Genomic DNA, 15,266 nt, shown 5'->3' with positions numbered 1-15,266 from the left:
CAAATGGTATGTGTTCTTTCGGACATGTCCCCTTTATTTCAACAACAATAGATATCTGTTAGTGACAAATTTTGTGGGTAAAGCTGTCTAGAACGCTGAACGCAGTTGTATGGCTCTGAGCACTATGGGACTTAACATCTATGGTCATCAGTCCCCTAGAACTTAGAACTACTTAAACCTAACTAACCTAAGGACATCACACAACACCCAGCCATCACGAGGCAGAGAAAATCCCTGACCCCGCCGGGAATCGAACCCGGGAACCCGGGCGTGGGAAGCGAGAACGCTACCGCACGACCACGAGATGCGGGCTAGACGCAGTTTTATTTATTACGACTTTTCTGCTACTTCTGTCATCAGATCATAGCTTAAAATTCATTTTCGCCTACTCCCCGCAAAATTGCAGACATAGATGAAATGACTCTAGTTGTGTCGTGAGAGATTTTGATATTTGTTTCAGCAACTGGAACCCTTTCTTTACTAACATACCCAGCGTGTCTGCTGTAATGAATCGGATTTCTGGGAGGGGACTGCTGAGGGAGAGCTGACTACGAGGAAAGGATTGAATATTAAACGGAAGAGTAACTTTCTAAGAGTCGGGGCGAGGAATGATAGACTTTTGAACGTGGTATGGAAGCTGCAATATCTGAAAAGGGAAATGCAAAGGCTCAGTGTAGATGTAGTGGGGATCTGTTAAGTAAATTGGAAAGAACACAGGGATTTCTGGGCAGACGAGTGTAGAGTAAGATCAACAGCAACAGAAAATGGTGTAACACGAGTAGGACATTTTATGAACAGGAAGGCAGAACGGAGAGTGAGATGCTATGAACAGCTCAGTGATAGGGCTGACAGCAAAACTACACCGATAACAATCGTTCCGGTGTACATGCCGACGTCGCAAGCAGGAGAAGAAGAGAGAGAGGAAATATATGACGATATTAAAAGAGTCATTCAATAACAATACTCACAGGGGAGTGGAATGCAGTTGTACGGGAAGGAGGGGAAAAGTGTCTTACGGGAGAATATGGGCTTGGTAGTGGGAAAGAGAGAGGAACTTCTGCAACAAATTTCAGCTATTGTTAACGAATAATCTGCTGAAGAATCACGATAAGGAGGAGGTCAACTTGGAAAAGTCGGGAGACACGAGAATATTCCAGTTAGAATAAGTTAGATTACATCGTGGTCAGGCACAGAATCCAAACCCGTCCGAAGACTAATCCGACTGATGACTCGAAGAATAAATGAATAAATAAATCAGATTATTCCGCCCAAAGTTCCTGATTTTAAGAATGTTTCGTACAATCGACGGAGGATTCCAGTACATATGTGTTATACACAGCTAAACATTAAGTATGAGCTGTTGTCTCTTCTCTGTCAGAATCGGGATTGCGTTCTGTGTGTGTGTGTGTGTGTGTGTGTGTGTGTGTGTGTGTGTGTGTGTGAGTAAATCTCACCCAAATGTTCGAGGTAGGACTCGAATCCTAGAGCTCTGTTTCACGCAGTATCGACATCTTCACGAGACGACGACTGTTAATGTAGAAACGGAGATTGAACACGACTGTAAATACCTAGAACCTGATACAAAGGGGGAGGGAAACAAGAGTAAGATTTTTGCTATCGGAATAAAGCTAATAAAGTTCCGATGACTGCTTCCCGACGACCTCTTGCTTATGTTTCCGTTTGGCCTGGGTAGACTATTGGCTACCCTTGTCTTCATCTATCGCCTGCGCTCGGGCGTCCTACGAATACACGTGGCTAGGAACGCGTCAAAACAAAATTATTAGCTCTGAGGTGTTCACGCAACCTCCTATTTTCTCTTGCAGCATGGCGTTAGGCTTATTCAGCTCTCTGTTTGTTCTACTTATAGCATTTTGGAGCATCTACTTTTAGTTCCTCTTAGTTGTTTTCATAACGCATTCAGCTTTTTCCAGATTCCAATTTTCGTTGTTAATAAATTTGGAGTAAATTGTTAATATATGATAAGGCACTTAACCCAACTCAGCAAGTTCAACAGAAACATGTAACAACCATGCGTGTGCCTAATTCAGTTACTAAGCTATGACTAATTCCTTTCTCCTTCAGAGAGCGAATAGTGCCGTACCAGTTCCCAGCTCGATGACAGACGTGGGCAGACAAGAGAAACACGCATGGCGAAAAGCCGCCTATGGTTTATTAGTTTAGTATGAATGACACATATTTCCTTGCGTGCAGCATATGTGGTACAAAGAAAGCAAAGGCTTCGTGATTTGGCTGAACTCGAATAATATTTTTAAAGTTTTAAAATATCAATGCTGCTTTTTCATTTTCGCTTTTTACCCACAGTATTTTTGCTTTTCTTAAATCGCCAGTTTATCTTTGCAACGATTTCTATCCTTATACCATGATCGGTTTCGATTATTATTATTATTATTAAGCATTACAATCCATGAAGGCTTTTTGCTGCAGAATGGACAATGTTGAACCACTTTGCTCTGTCTTTACAAGTAATTTGCCACTGTCTGTCATGTCCTAGTTTTCTGAGATCGTCTTGAATATTGTCCAAGTATCTCATGCGTGGGCGTCCAAGAGGTCGTCTTCCGGTGGGAATCTCTTCAGTCACTTTCTTGATGGTCCTGTTTGGTGGTGCTCTGATGACATGCCCTATCCATTTCAGTCTTTTGGCTTTAATTTTGGCCACTATATCGGAGTCTTTATATAATTTGTAAATTTCATTGTTATTTAGCAATCTCCATTCATCACTGATCCTATCTCTTATGGGTCCAAATATTTTTCTCAAAATTTTTCGTTCAAATACTCTTAATCTGTTTTCCTCTTTTTTTGTGAGAGTCCAGGTTTCAGATCCATAGGTGAGTACTGGTCTGATGGCCCAAATGGACCTCCAAAGATATAAAATATGTCATACAGTAATCGCTTAAAGAATTTGTGACAACTAATCGGTTTCGATTAGTTGTCACAAATTCTTTAAGCGATTACTGTATGACATATTTTATATCTTTGGAGGTCCATTTGGGCCATCAGACAATGGAAAATATCTCGGACGTCGAACAACGGGTCGGTATAGTTTTGAAAGAGATTTCGCCATTCTGTGTTTGGATTCTACTCCTGCATTTCGGTTTGGGAGGGAGACTGATCTACTGGACTTCTTGCTTTGCCTGGTGTTTCTACAGTGATGGAGATTATGGGTGAGATATTTTCAGTTATTTGCGTGTTGTTTAAGAATCAGGGTAGAGTTTATTTCAATCAAGCATTGTAAATAATTGTGCAGTTATCGATCAATCATTCTGCGTACAGAACTTCCAGTAGTATCCTTCGGCATGCTGAAAATAAGGTTCTTAGTTTACTTACTTTTCGGGAAGTACAAACTGATTCTTAGATCGGGTAGTATCTTTTCAATCCATCTTGCAGTATACTCAAACCTATGATTCTCTTCCATATTGTAAATTATTTATTGTACTGCTAGAAGTCGTGTACTTCAGACACGCAGATTCGTTACATTTTCGAGAAAGGCATATTGTGTTAGCTACATTGAGAATTTATCTTGGCTTCATGAACTTGCTTGGAACAAGAGTACCATAAGGCTGTTTAGCCAACAGTCCTGTAGTCTCAGCAATAGTCTATGTCTTCCAAGCCAAAATGTTAGCATCTGGAAGTGCTTCAAGGCCACCATAATCTGCTTGATTGCCCCATACAACAGCAAGTATCAACCAGGCACTACCTCCATACACTGCTTGTACATCACAGGTCAAGTTCAGATGGAGTCCACGAAAAACATTTGGACCTCCAATCAATTGCTGTTTATTCATACATTTTCTCTGATTATTTTGTTAAACGGAAGTAATTTCGTTTATTATCTTAAGTGACATAGCTGCACATTGTACCGCCGCCATCTTGCTGACGCTAATTGCTTTAGGCCTTGTTACATCTATGTTCAAATTTAGCATGCACAGTTAACTGAATTAATCGTACACTATGACTGCAAACTGTGGTGTGCGTGCTGTAAGACCTTCGGTACACACACCATCAGATTATTTGACTTGTCGCTCTAATGAAGTAGGCGAGTGTCAGCAATATGTCTCCTGGTCTTATCGTGACGTGTTTACCTTCTGTCATTAGTTCAGACGATAGAAATGCCACTTGTACGCGTAGAGTAGCAGATTGACGGTGACCATCTTTAAACAGAACTTGATTAATTTTCACACACATTTATTAAAATAATAAAAATCATAAACCTTACTTAACTTGATTCTGGATGCTATTTACAATTGACAATCTGAAGTTCCTTTGGTGTTGGTACGTTAATCTTATTCTCACATATCTCTGATACTTGACAATGTGTCTATTTATTTATCTTCATGACTATGTACAGGAATATGGTAATCTTATTAGGCGCCGACTGAAGCTTGACTATAGACTGGTACAGACTAATGCAGACTGGTACAGACTGGTGCAGACAAATGCAGACTAATGCAGACTGACTAATCGGAGGTCTGTACACTCGTTATAATACCTCGCTCGTTCGGGTATCAATGCGGGAGTGTGATCCGCGAGGAGAAAAGGTTCTACGTTAGCAGCAATCTCATTGGCTGCGTTACATATTAATACGTGGATTGGCGGAAGCAGAATTTGGTCCGTCTCTAAGACAGCGCCATCTCGTAGTGCGCAGACGGACGAGCGCTGCGCCTGCGCTGTTGTGCTTAGCGGGGCGCGCTCCAGTGGGAAAGTTGTGTACGCGCTGACTACGCGGAACTATGTACACAACACAAACCATCAGCGATAAACATACTGGTCTCTGCTTGGCCTGCCGGCTGCGGTGGCCGAACGCTGGCATGGTAGCTCAGCGTGTTCGGTCAGAGGGCTAGCTACCCTCTGTAATAAAAAAACTGAGTGAATGGGTCAACGAAGAACAAATTCAACGAACAATATAGAACAATATGAGACAAAAAAAGCGGTTTTAGGCGCTTCAGTCCGGAACCGCGCTGCTGCTACGATCGCAGGTTCGAATCCTGCCTCGGGCATGGATGTGTGTGATGTCCTTAGGTTAGTTAGGTTTAAGTAGTTCTAAGTTCTAGGCGACTGATGACCACAGATGTTAAGTCCTATAGTGCTCAGAGCGATTTGAACCTTTTTTTTCGATTAAGTTTACAAGAGGAGAAACATAAGTCGTCAGATATTGTTCTGGAAGACTGAGAATACGATACAGTGAATACAATGCAGTGTTCTGTTGTATTAGATGTATGTTGTGTGGCCCACTTCATAGCGAAAGGGTTTACATTTCCAATACAATATTAAGACTATTTCTTAAACTATGTTCTGATCTGTATGGTTAAGAGAAGTGTTTGAATATACCGACAAACTGCAGGGACGGTTTCCTAACTGGATATGGAGGAAAAAAGTTCCAATGAATATGTGTTCGGAAATGCATCGTCGCCACAGAAGATGGCGCTGACGCATGACAGTTCCTCTAACAATATGCCGTGTGTTCCTCGTGTGTTGTAAGTAGTGTGATTGAAGCGGCATTCTGTAAGCAGCAGAATGGTCCAGTATTTATGTCAGGAACAAGCCTAGATGGTTTTTGTCTACGGCCAAGCAGATGGAAAATGTCGAGAGGCAGGACGGCTATAACAAAAAAACCACCTTCACAGACACCAACCGCATCATACAACATTTCAAGCCCTTTTGGTGCGTTTGAATGATCATGGGTCTATTCAGATAAGACGAAAGTGCAAGAAGGCGGCTGTGCGTACACCAGATTTGGAGGTCCGGGTTCTACACAACATTGAGACAAACACTAATACAAGCTCCAGCAAATGGCCCGCCAGCATGGTGTAAGCCAAAGAACGATTGTGTGTATTCTGCATGACACTGCATCCCGTGGATGCCGCTTTGAACATCTTTCGTGACGTGGATGCGATGCAGCTCTGTAGCCTACTGTGGTGCTGGACAATCTGTTGTCGTTTTCCATTTCTGGACACATGTTCACAGGACCTTTATCCTCCATTTCCAGTCAGGCATCCGCCCTGCAGTTTGTCGGTTTTATTATTGTTCTTTTCCAGACTAAATATAACGATTGCAGACACAAGGGATCATGCTCATAGCACGGCTTTTATCTGTAAGCTGATAGCATAGACATCATACAGTATGATTCAGCTATCCCTACCTATGCGTTTTACGTAACTAGGCAATACCTTAAAAAACAACTACCGAAATTTCCGTATTCTCTCGCTCGCTATGCGCAAACTATTAGACGTACAGAAAAAATGAACGGGTCCTTTCTGTAGGAAATTTTGTGTAGTTAAATTTTATACAGAGGCCATAGTTTTCGAATTACTTACGAAAAACGTACAAAAGTTACCTTCAAACGCGTTTTGCCTGAATAACTCGGAGACCGTGGCCTCCAGCAAAACTTATCCTAGTAAAAAATTTAACTACAAAAAGGTCCTGCTCATGTTTTCTGGATAATTGCACTTATCAAGCGACAGAATATGATAATCTTATACGTGGTTGATAAAGACAGTGTGGGTGACTGAAAGTTATAGCTAGGAGCGTCTGAATCACCCTGTATAATTTTTGTGCTGGTTGTTGCTGAATGATCAGCTACTGTTTGGCTGATATCTAGTTGCGCGAAAATCATTTGCGTTACGAGTACATTTAGTATGTGTAGGTGTTTGTAGTTCGTTAAATATTTGTAGATAAATCGCGTTTCTAATTTGTTTCCTAGAACATAGTTATTCACATATTATGGCATAGCTTATAGTGTAGGCCTTTGTTGAACTGTACATGGTAATAGTTCATTCTTATTATATGTCACACGCTTAAGAAGTCTTCTAAATTCTGCATTCCGAATGACAGATAAGGTGAGCTAACTACGTTGCAATATGATACCTGTTGTTGGTGCTGGCAGATTATTACTTACTAGTGAAGCTCAGATTCTGTCTGACAAGCCGAACACGCCCACAGGTGCCCCGTACTGGACCCTGCGGGCGCAGCAGCGACTGGTGAAGAGTCTATTCGCCTCCCAGGTGCGGCAGCCGGCCAAGAATGTGATCATGTTCCTGGGCGACGGCATGTCCATAGCGACGCTGACCGCCGCCAGGATGCTGCTGGGGCAGAGGCAGGGCCTGTCTGGCGAGGAGGCCCAGCTCAGCTTCGAAGAGTTCCCCAACGCTGGACTGTCCAAGGTCAGCATTTCGTACAGCGCGCCTCCATGCATCGTTGATTACACACACACGTATTCTAAAGGCTAATGCCTTGTCGAAGCAACCACTTTCCTCCGTCATTGCCTGTCAGTTTCAGTTCCATGTAATTGTCGCATCCTGGCCTCTTCTCGATGCCTTCGAAGAAAAAATTACCACGAAGCAGTTATCCGAATGAGACGGAAATTGGTTGAGTGGTGTACTTGGACAGATAAGCAAATAACTTCAATTTCAAAAACATTGCATGATTTATTAAATAGATAGAGCTCAACGAACTGAACAAGTCAGCAACGTGTTGATCCTACTGTGACCGTTATGCAAGGTGTTATTGGCCTAGGCATTGACTGAAACAGTTGTTGGATGTCCTCCTCAGAGATACTGTGCCAAATTCTGCCCAATTGGCGCGTTAGATTATCATATTCTTAAAATGGTTCTCGGGCCCTGTCCGCTGGCCAACTATGATTTGGTAAGTGCAAAGACAAGCGGTGGAAACAATCGCCGTTTGCGAACGGGCATTATATTGCTGAAATGTAAGCCCAGGTGGCTTGTCATTAGAAACAACGAAACGGGGAGCAGAATATTGTCGACATGCTACAATGGTGTAAGAGTGCTGAAGATGACAACCAAAGAGGTCCTGCTATGAAACGAAATGGCACCCCATATCATCACTCCTGGTCTTCGTCTTCTGCCTGGAAATTCATTGAGTAGAATTTTCTTCACCGATCCCGCTTTGAAATGAGCCCCGATGACAAGCGAAAACGTGTTTGGAGGCGCCCTGGACAGAGTTGTGATACCAACATGACTTTCGCCCGCCGCACGGCCCGACAACCAGGAGTGATAGTCAGGGATGCCCTCTCTGTTCATTGTCATCATGAACAGCACAGGGGTACGTCGACGATATTCTACGTCCCCTTTCGTAGTCCTTCACGGCGAGCCATTCTGGGCTTACATTTCAGTAATATAATGCCCGCTCGCCCACGATGAGAGTTTCTTCTTCTTGTCTTCTTGCTTGCCAAACTCTACCTTAGCCAGCAACATTGGCAGATCCCTCATACATTGAGAAAGCTTGGAACATTGTGGGCAGACCCTGCTACCGCCTCACGGTTTTCACGATCTAACGCGCCAGCTTGACAGAATCTCTCAAGAGGACTTCCAACAACTCCTACAGTGAATGCCAAGCCGAATAACGGCTTACATACGGACCAAAGGTGGACCAAGGCGTTTTGACTTGATCAATTTGTGAAGTATTTTCTCTTGGATAAACCATCAAATTTTTCTGATACTGTGATTATTTCTTTGTGTTACATGTACATCACAGCTACTGATTTTCATCCCATTTGGATAATTCCTTCTGTGGTAAATCATTTTTCTTTTCTTTTTTTTTGCCTTAGTGTGTACTATATCCTCAGCGGTCATATTCCATTCTTTACCAAGACATTCCCTTCATGAATAGTAATTACGAAGGTGTGGTGTCTGATGACATGTCCAATAAATTCTATTTTTCTCCTATCCATTTCCATTAATAATCTTCTCTTTTCATTGATTTCCCTCTAGGCTTCCAGATTGCTTTTTCTATCCGTCCAGCTTGTTTTTGTGATTTGCAATTATATCCACATTTCATCTTCTTCAAGTACATTTCCTTAAAATTTACTCAGAGTCCAACGTTCATTTCCACAGAGCAGTGTATTCCGTACAAATGCTTTTCCAAAGGATTTTCTGTCGCCTGTATTCACATGTTTGCTGGTTAAAATGATTATCTTGGTCATAAATGCCTGCTTTGCCAGTGCTACCCCTCACTTCATTTCCATTAAGCATATCCTGACTACTGTTAATGTAATACCGAGATAATAAAATTGTTTTACATTCACAGTTCTCACTTTATCAAGTTTTAAATTTGTTTTAATGTCTCTCACATCTTTTTCTCTCCACCATTACTTTCCATTGGTTAAGAGTGTCTGATATGACTTGCAACATTATGTTCATTTCTTTTTCGGAGTAAAAAAAAAGTCTAGTACACTGTATCATTTTACATTGCCTTTTATTCTCTTAGGCGTCTCCTTCATGATCTGAATAGGATCCTCAATGGAAACATTAAATAAGTATGGGGATGCTTGTCTAACACCTATCCTAATTTTGGCCTCTTCTTCTAAGTTACTGATATTCAGTTTTTTGCTTTGTGTTTGATACAGTTGATTAATAACTCTTCTATCATGCCAGTCAAGTCCTATTTTTTCATAATTCTAAAGAGTGGTTCCCAGTTCTCATCGTCAAAAGCTAGTGATAAGTCAATGAAGGTCAGGAAATTTTTGTTCATGTCCTCCTTCTCTCCAGCAGGACGTGCGAGGCCAAAATTGCTTCTCTTGTTTCACTGTCTTCTCTAAATCGAAACTGATCTTATTCAGCCTACTTAGCTACTTTTCCTTTTACCCTGATTTTAACGATATTCAAGAGTAATTTTGAGGCATTTGATTACGTCTTAGCGTTCAGTAATTGGTCTATTCAACTGCCTATCTTAGGTGTGGTAAGGGTACTTCATTGTGTGAAGCCTTCTGACATGATTCCCCTTCCTTGGCAGTCATTTAGTGATCTGATTAATTGATCTTGCATGTTGTTACACAGATTTTTCAGCAATTTTACAGGAGCGTCATCAACACCAGTTGTTATTTCTTTTTTGAGAATCCAAAGGCTCTGTTCAAATTCATGTCTCATGATTCAGTACATTGCACTTCTCCTTCACACTCATTTATATTCTCAACTAAATTATTTTCGTTCTTGAATCCCTTATTATCGTACAGTTCTTCTATGTATTCTTTCCAACAAGCAAATATCTCATCATCTTCCGCCATTAATATCCCCTCTTTATTTTTAACTCCTATTGATGTAGTTCTATGTTTATACTTAAGGGCTTTGATCTTATAAACCTGACCCTGTTCTCCCCTTTTTTCGATCTTCTGTGTCTTTAGCAATACTTTAAGCACGTTTCTCTTTTGATTTTCTAGACTTGGTTGTAATGTGATTATAATTCCTGTGTGGTCACTTATACTGTTTTCGTTCCTGAGCTTCTTCCTTCTCTGCATTTGATTTAATATTTGTACTACCATCCAAGATTTCCTCTCTTTTAGTTTCCATTTTCCTAAGACCTCATTAGTTACTTCCATTATTACCATCTTGAAATTATTGCTCTGTACTGGCTCATCACTTCCATTACGTACTTTATCGGTTAATTTTTCAAAAGCCATCCTTATTACTGCTTCTTCTCCATGATTATGACGAATTTCGCATTAGCCATGCACTGGAGAATGACTGTTTGTATAGAATGTTCCACAAATGTCGAAACTATCCTAATGCCAGAAGCATGTGCAAACGTGATACTTTTGGCAAAATCTGCTTTCAGTAATCGCTTATTTAAGGGCAGTCAATAGAAATTCGAACACCAACCACAAAGAAACTGTGGAATAGTTTCATTCAAAAGTAATCAACTCGCCCGCCAACACATTTATCGCAATGGGAGACGAGATGATCAATTCTTGTTTCGTAGAATGCTGTCGGCCACTGATGGATCCACAGTCGTCCGAACTCTTTCACTTTCTTGTTCCACTAAAATCGACGTTCGCGCATGTCTTTCCTCAGCTCATCAAAAATGTGAAGTTCACACGCTGATCGATCTGGGTTGTACGGAAGATGTTCAGTGTTTCCTAACCACATCGCTGAAGATTCATTAGCCTTCGTCCGATTGACTGTGTGGGGGCGGACATTATTGTGCAACAGTATGATTCCGTCCGACAGCATTCCTGAGCATTCTGACTTTAAGGAGCTCCACATTTTCTTTTCTGCGAAGTGTCTTCATAGCGCTCGAGGAAATCGACGAGCAGAGCTCCCACGCAGTCGATAACGTCCGTCCCCACACTACCAGTCGGACGGAGCCAACGCTTCGGCCATTTGTTTGGGAACACTGCAACATCCTCCGTACAGAATATCTGGAAGTAGAAAATACGATTTTATTTTCCTAAGTTTTGCAGAATATTGTTTTGATAACATAGTACAACAGGGGCAGATCAGATATAGCCGCGCCGGCCGGTGTGGCCGTGCGGTTCTAGGCGCTTCGGTCTGGAACCGCGTGACCGCTACGGTCGCAGGTTCGGATCCTGCCTCGGGAATGGATGTGTGTGATGTCCTTAGGTTAGTTAGGTTTAATTAGTTCTACGTTCTAGGCGCCTGATGACCTCAGAAGCTAAGTCGCATAGTGCTCAGAGCTATTTGAACCATTTAGAGATAGCCGCTGACAGATGGACAACCGCACCCACTCATGCACTTCCTCGTTCGGATCGTTCACCGTCTGATTTTCACATCTTTGGTTACCTGAAGGAAGACATACGTGGACGTAGGTTTCAGTCGGACGTGGAAGTGTAAGAGTGAGTGTGATCGTGGATCCGTCAGCGGCCGACCGCATTCTGTGGAACTGGAGTTGATCGTCTCGTGTCTCAGTGTCATAAGTATCTTTACGCTTGGGGTGATTACTTTTGAATGGGACCATTCCATGGTCCTGTTGTGGCGGGTGTTCGATTTTCACTGTACTGCTTCTCATAGATGATCCAGAGATGGGAGACTTCGCAATTTAGAATGACAGGACAATCTAAAAAATTAGTTTTTAATAGAGTTCTCGAAAGTCACGATTCCCTACCTGAAATAATATTTGGTATGTTGCACCGATTATACGATGTCATCAAAACAATTCTGAAGAAAACTTAAGAAAAGAAACTCTTACTTAGTATTTGCAAATGTTCTTGAATTTAATCTTACCGTGAGAAGAAAACTACTTATTCTACCTTCAGTTCAAATTAAACTTACTTTTTTTCAATTTTTCAGGTGCACATTCATTCATCTTTTAATTTGTAAATAAATATATGTAGAAACTGTTACAAAAGAATGAACCGAGTATTTGCCTGATTTCTATGTACTCTGATAGACATTCAAAATGTTTTGCAGCTTGATTTTTGCGTGTTCGGAGACTCTCTTCAAAATGCACTTTTAGTACCCCTAGTTCTCTACAAAGATGTCCGCCTTCTTAGCTGGGTGGTAAGGTGCTTGCCTCACGTGTAAGCGGGCCCGGGTTCGATTCCCGTCCGGGTTGGAGATTATCTCCGCTCGTTGACTGAGTGTGGTGTTATCCTCAGCATCGGCACGCAACTCGCCCAATTTGGCGTCGACTGCAACGACTTGCACACGGCGACCGCAATCCCCAGGATGGGGCCTCCTGGGTAACAATGCCATACGCTCATTCCATTTCCCTACAAACCCAAAAGCAAAGGAACTTTTCGCAAATTCGATGTTACTTCATTTTTCGATATAGGTCGTTACATACACGCAGTGTCTATTATGCTTTGCAAAAAATTTCGTGTGTTGGCCAAGGAATAATGAGTACATATAGCGTAACTGAAATAAGAATTTCTAAAATAATTTCGAAGTAAAGAGATTTTTATAAATTAAAATTATTGTTGTCCAAGGCAGACACTGAGAACTTTGGCTGTAGTACAAAAGTAAGGTTGTTAATTTAAACAGCATACACGCCAGTTCGTCGCAGAGATCTATGTCTACATCCACACTCCGCAAACCACCTGACGGTGTGTGGCGGAGGGTACCCTGAGTACCTCTATCGGTTCTCCCTTCTATTCCCGTCTCGTATTGTTCGTGGAAAGGAAGATTGTCGGTATGCCTCTGTGTGGGCTCTAATCTCTCTGATTTTATCCTCATGGTCTCTACGCGAGATATACGTAGGAGGGAGCAATATACTGCTTGACTCCTCAGTGAAAGCTTGTTCTCGAAACTTCAACAAAAGCCCGTACCGAGCTACTGAGCGTCTCTCTTGCAGAGTCTTCCACTGGAGTTTATCTATCATCTCCGTAACGCTTTCGCGATTACTAAATGATCCTGTAACGAAGCGTGCTGCTCTCCGTTGGATCTTCTCTCTCTCTTCTATAAACCCTATCTGGTACGGATCCCACACTGCTGAGCAGTATTCAAGCAGTGGGCGAACAAGTGTACTGTAACTTACTTCCTTTGTTTTCGGATTGCCTTTCCTTAGGATTCTTCCAATGAATCTCAGTCTGGCATCTGCTTTACAGACGATCAACTTTATATGATCATTCCATTTTAAATCACTCCTAATGCGTACTCCCAGACAATTTATGGAATTAACTGATTCCAGTTGCTGAACTGCTATATTGTAGCTAAATGATGAAGGATCTTTCTTTCTATGTATTCGCAGCACATTACACTTGTCTACATTGAGATTAATTGCCATTCCCTGCACCATGTGTCAATTCGTTGCAGACCCTCCTGCATTTCAGTACAATTTTCCAATTTTACAACCTTTCGACATACTACGGCATCATCCGCAAAAAGCATCAGTGAACTCCCTATGTTATCCAAAAGGTCATTTATGTATATTGTGAATATCAACGGTCTTACGACACTCTCCTGCGGCACACCTGAAATCACTCTTACTTCGGAAGACTTCTCTCCATTGAGAATGACATGCTGCGTTCTGTTGTCTAGGAACTCTTCAATCCTATCACACAATTGGTCTGATAGTCCATATGCTCTTACTTTGTTCATTAATCGACTGTGGGGAACTGTATCGAACGCCTTGCGGAAGACAAGAAACACGGCATCTACCTGGGAACCCGTGAGATAATATACCACGTAAGTTTCCGCACCATTTAGTGTTTTATTAACCTCAAAATCATTTCTGAATGTTTCTCTGGAGGTCAAAAAGAAAATTCGTAGATACTGAATCTCTAACGGAAAACGTTTTGTTACTGTTAGTACACAAAACCATTATTGAATACGTGGTCCCAGCAGGAATGCAAGGAAATCTGTAACAGATAGCTGAAGATGGTTTAGAAAGCTGTATTTATAACAGCATAAGAATATTAATATCCTCCAATAATATTTCTATTTTTGTATCTGAACTTTATTCAGTTCGTCACTACATATAAGTTAGTTTTGATTTTAGCGTCGAATAGTGTCAGCATACCAGAAACACTTATTCATAAAATGTGTTTACTATTGGGTTCTTCATTCAGTCATATCAGTTTTGAAGTTCGTCTCTTTCCTTCAAGCACGTTCCAGGCAATGTGGTATTTAATATCAACTAAACCGTGAGTTGCTCAAACGTACGTAATTAAATATAAAGGCTGCCACGTTTTCTCAAGCAGTTGTTGTAGTTGATAAATATGATCGTTCATATTCAGAGGTGTCTTTTTCCTCCGACTTTTCTCATGATTTTATAAAGAATATGAAGGTATATTTTGCCTGGAAGACGATAAGAGTACTTTCATACAGCATATATTGCATGAACGTCGTGATTATTGTGTGCCTTCGTGTTCAAATCATCAGTCGTTATCGTAACTTATATTACTTATTTCTGTGTTTTCCTTCCTGTTTGGCGCTCGACTTGCATATGAGCCACATAGATGGAAGCTAGTATTTTGCGCCATGGTTAAGACATTTTTATTTATTCACTGAAAGTGAAAACAGTGAGACATTTAAATTCCATCAGTATCAGCTGGACTCTAGAACCAATCTAAAAGCTGTGGATGTATGTTTGCATGCACTTATGTGATGTATCTGGGTAGGAACAGTTAGGAGCGTAGTTTAATACGGTTGGTCCGTAAAATGCACTGTTAGTTCGAAATTCCCAACGAGTAATTAAATAGATGCCGTGTTACCTATTAAGTCCACAAGTGTTCTTCTTCTAACAGACGTTATCTCAACGGAGGTAGGCAGTTCTGTTTGCGAAATTTAGTACGTGTGATCCGAGACGCCCCCTCTAAACTAAAATCTGTCTAGAGGCTGACTGATGAAATAATGGAATAATTACTCGTACATGCCACATCATTAGTCACAAAGAAGGAGAAAACAAAAGAAAAAATTAAAATTCCTAAAATCTCAACTGCCTTCTCAGGAAAAGGCCTCTAACAGTGTAGCCTTCTCTTTCTCTGAGAATCATAAAAGTGTTTTTCCATCGGTAAAGAATTTTCAGACAACTTACTTTGGAATAGCCGAAATATT

The 15,266-nt window shown here is 41.3% G+C and overlaps 1 protein-coding gene across 1 annotated transcript in view; it reads left to right on the top strand.

Moving 5' to 3' along the window:
- Positions 1 to 7,019: 7,019 nt before the first annotated feature.
- The window catches only part of LOC124789614 (membrane-bound alkaline phosphatase-like), a 30,364-nt gene continuing 22,117 nt past the window's right edge, over positions 7,020 to 15,266 (top strand). The window contains exon 1 of the mRNA XM_047257031.1: positions 7,020 to 7,178. Within this exon, the coding sequence (XP_047112987.1) occupies positions 7,047 to 7,178 (132 nt within the window). The 5' untranslated portion in view covers positions 7,020 to 7,046. The remainder of the gene's footprint in view (positions 7,179 to 15,266) is intronic.

This window comes from Schistocerca piceifrons, chromosome 3 (genome assembly GCF_021461385.2).
Source record: "Schistocerca piceifrons isolate TAMUIC-IGC-003096 chromosome 3, iqSchPice1.1, whole genome shotgun sequence".
Classification (NCBI taxonomy): Eukaryota; Metazoa; Arthropoda; class Insecta; order Orthoptera; family Acrididae; genus Schistocerca; species Schistocerca piceifrons.
The sequence above is the reverse complement of the archived record's forward strand: the minus strand, read 5'-3'. Positions and strand labels throughout refer to the sequence as shown.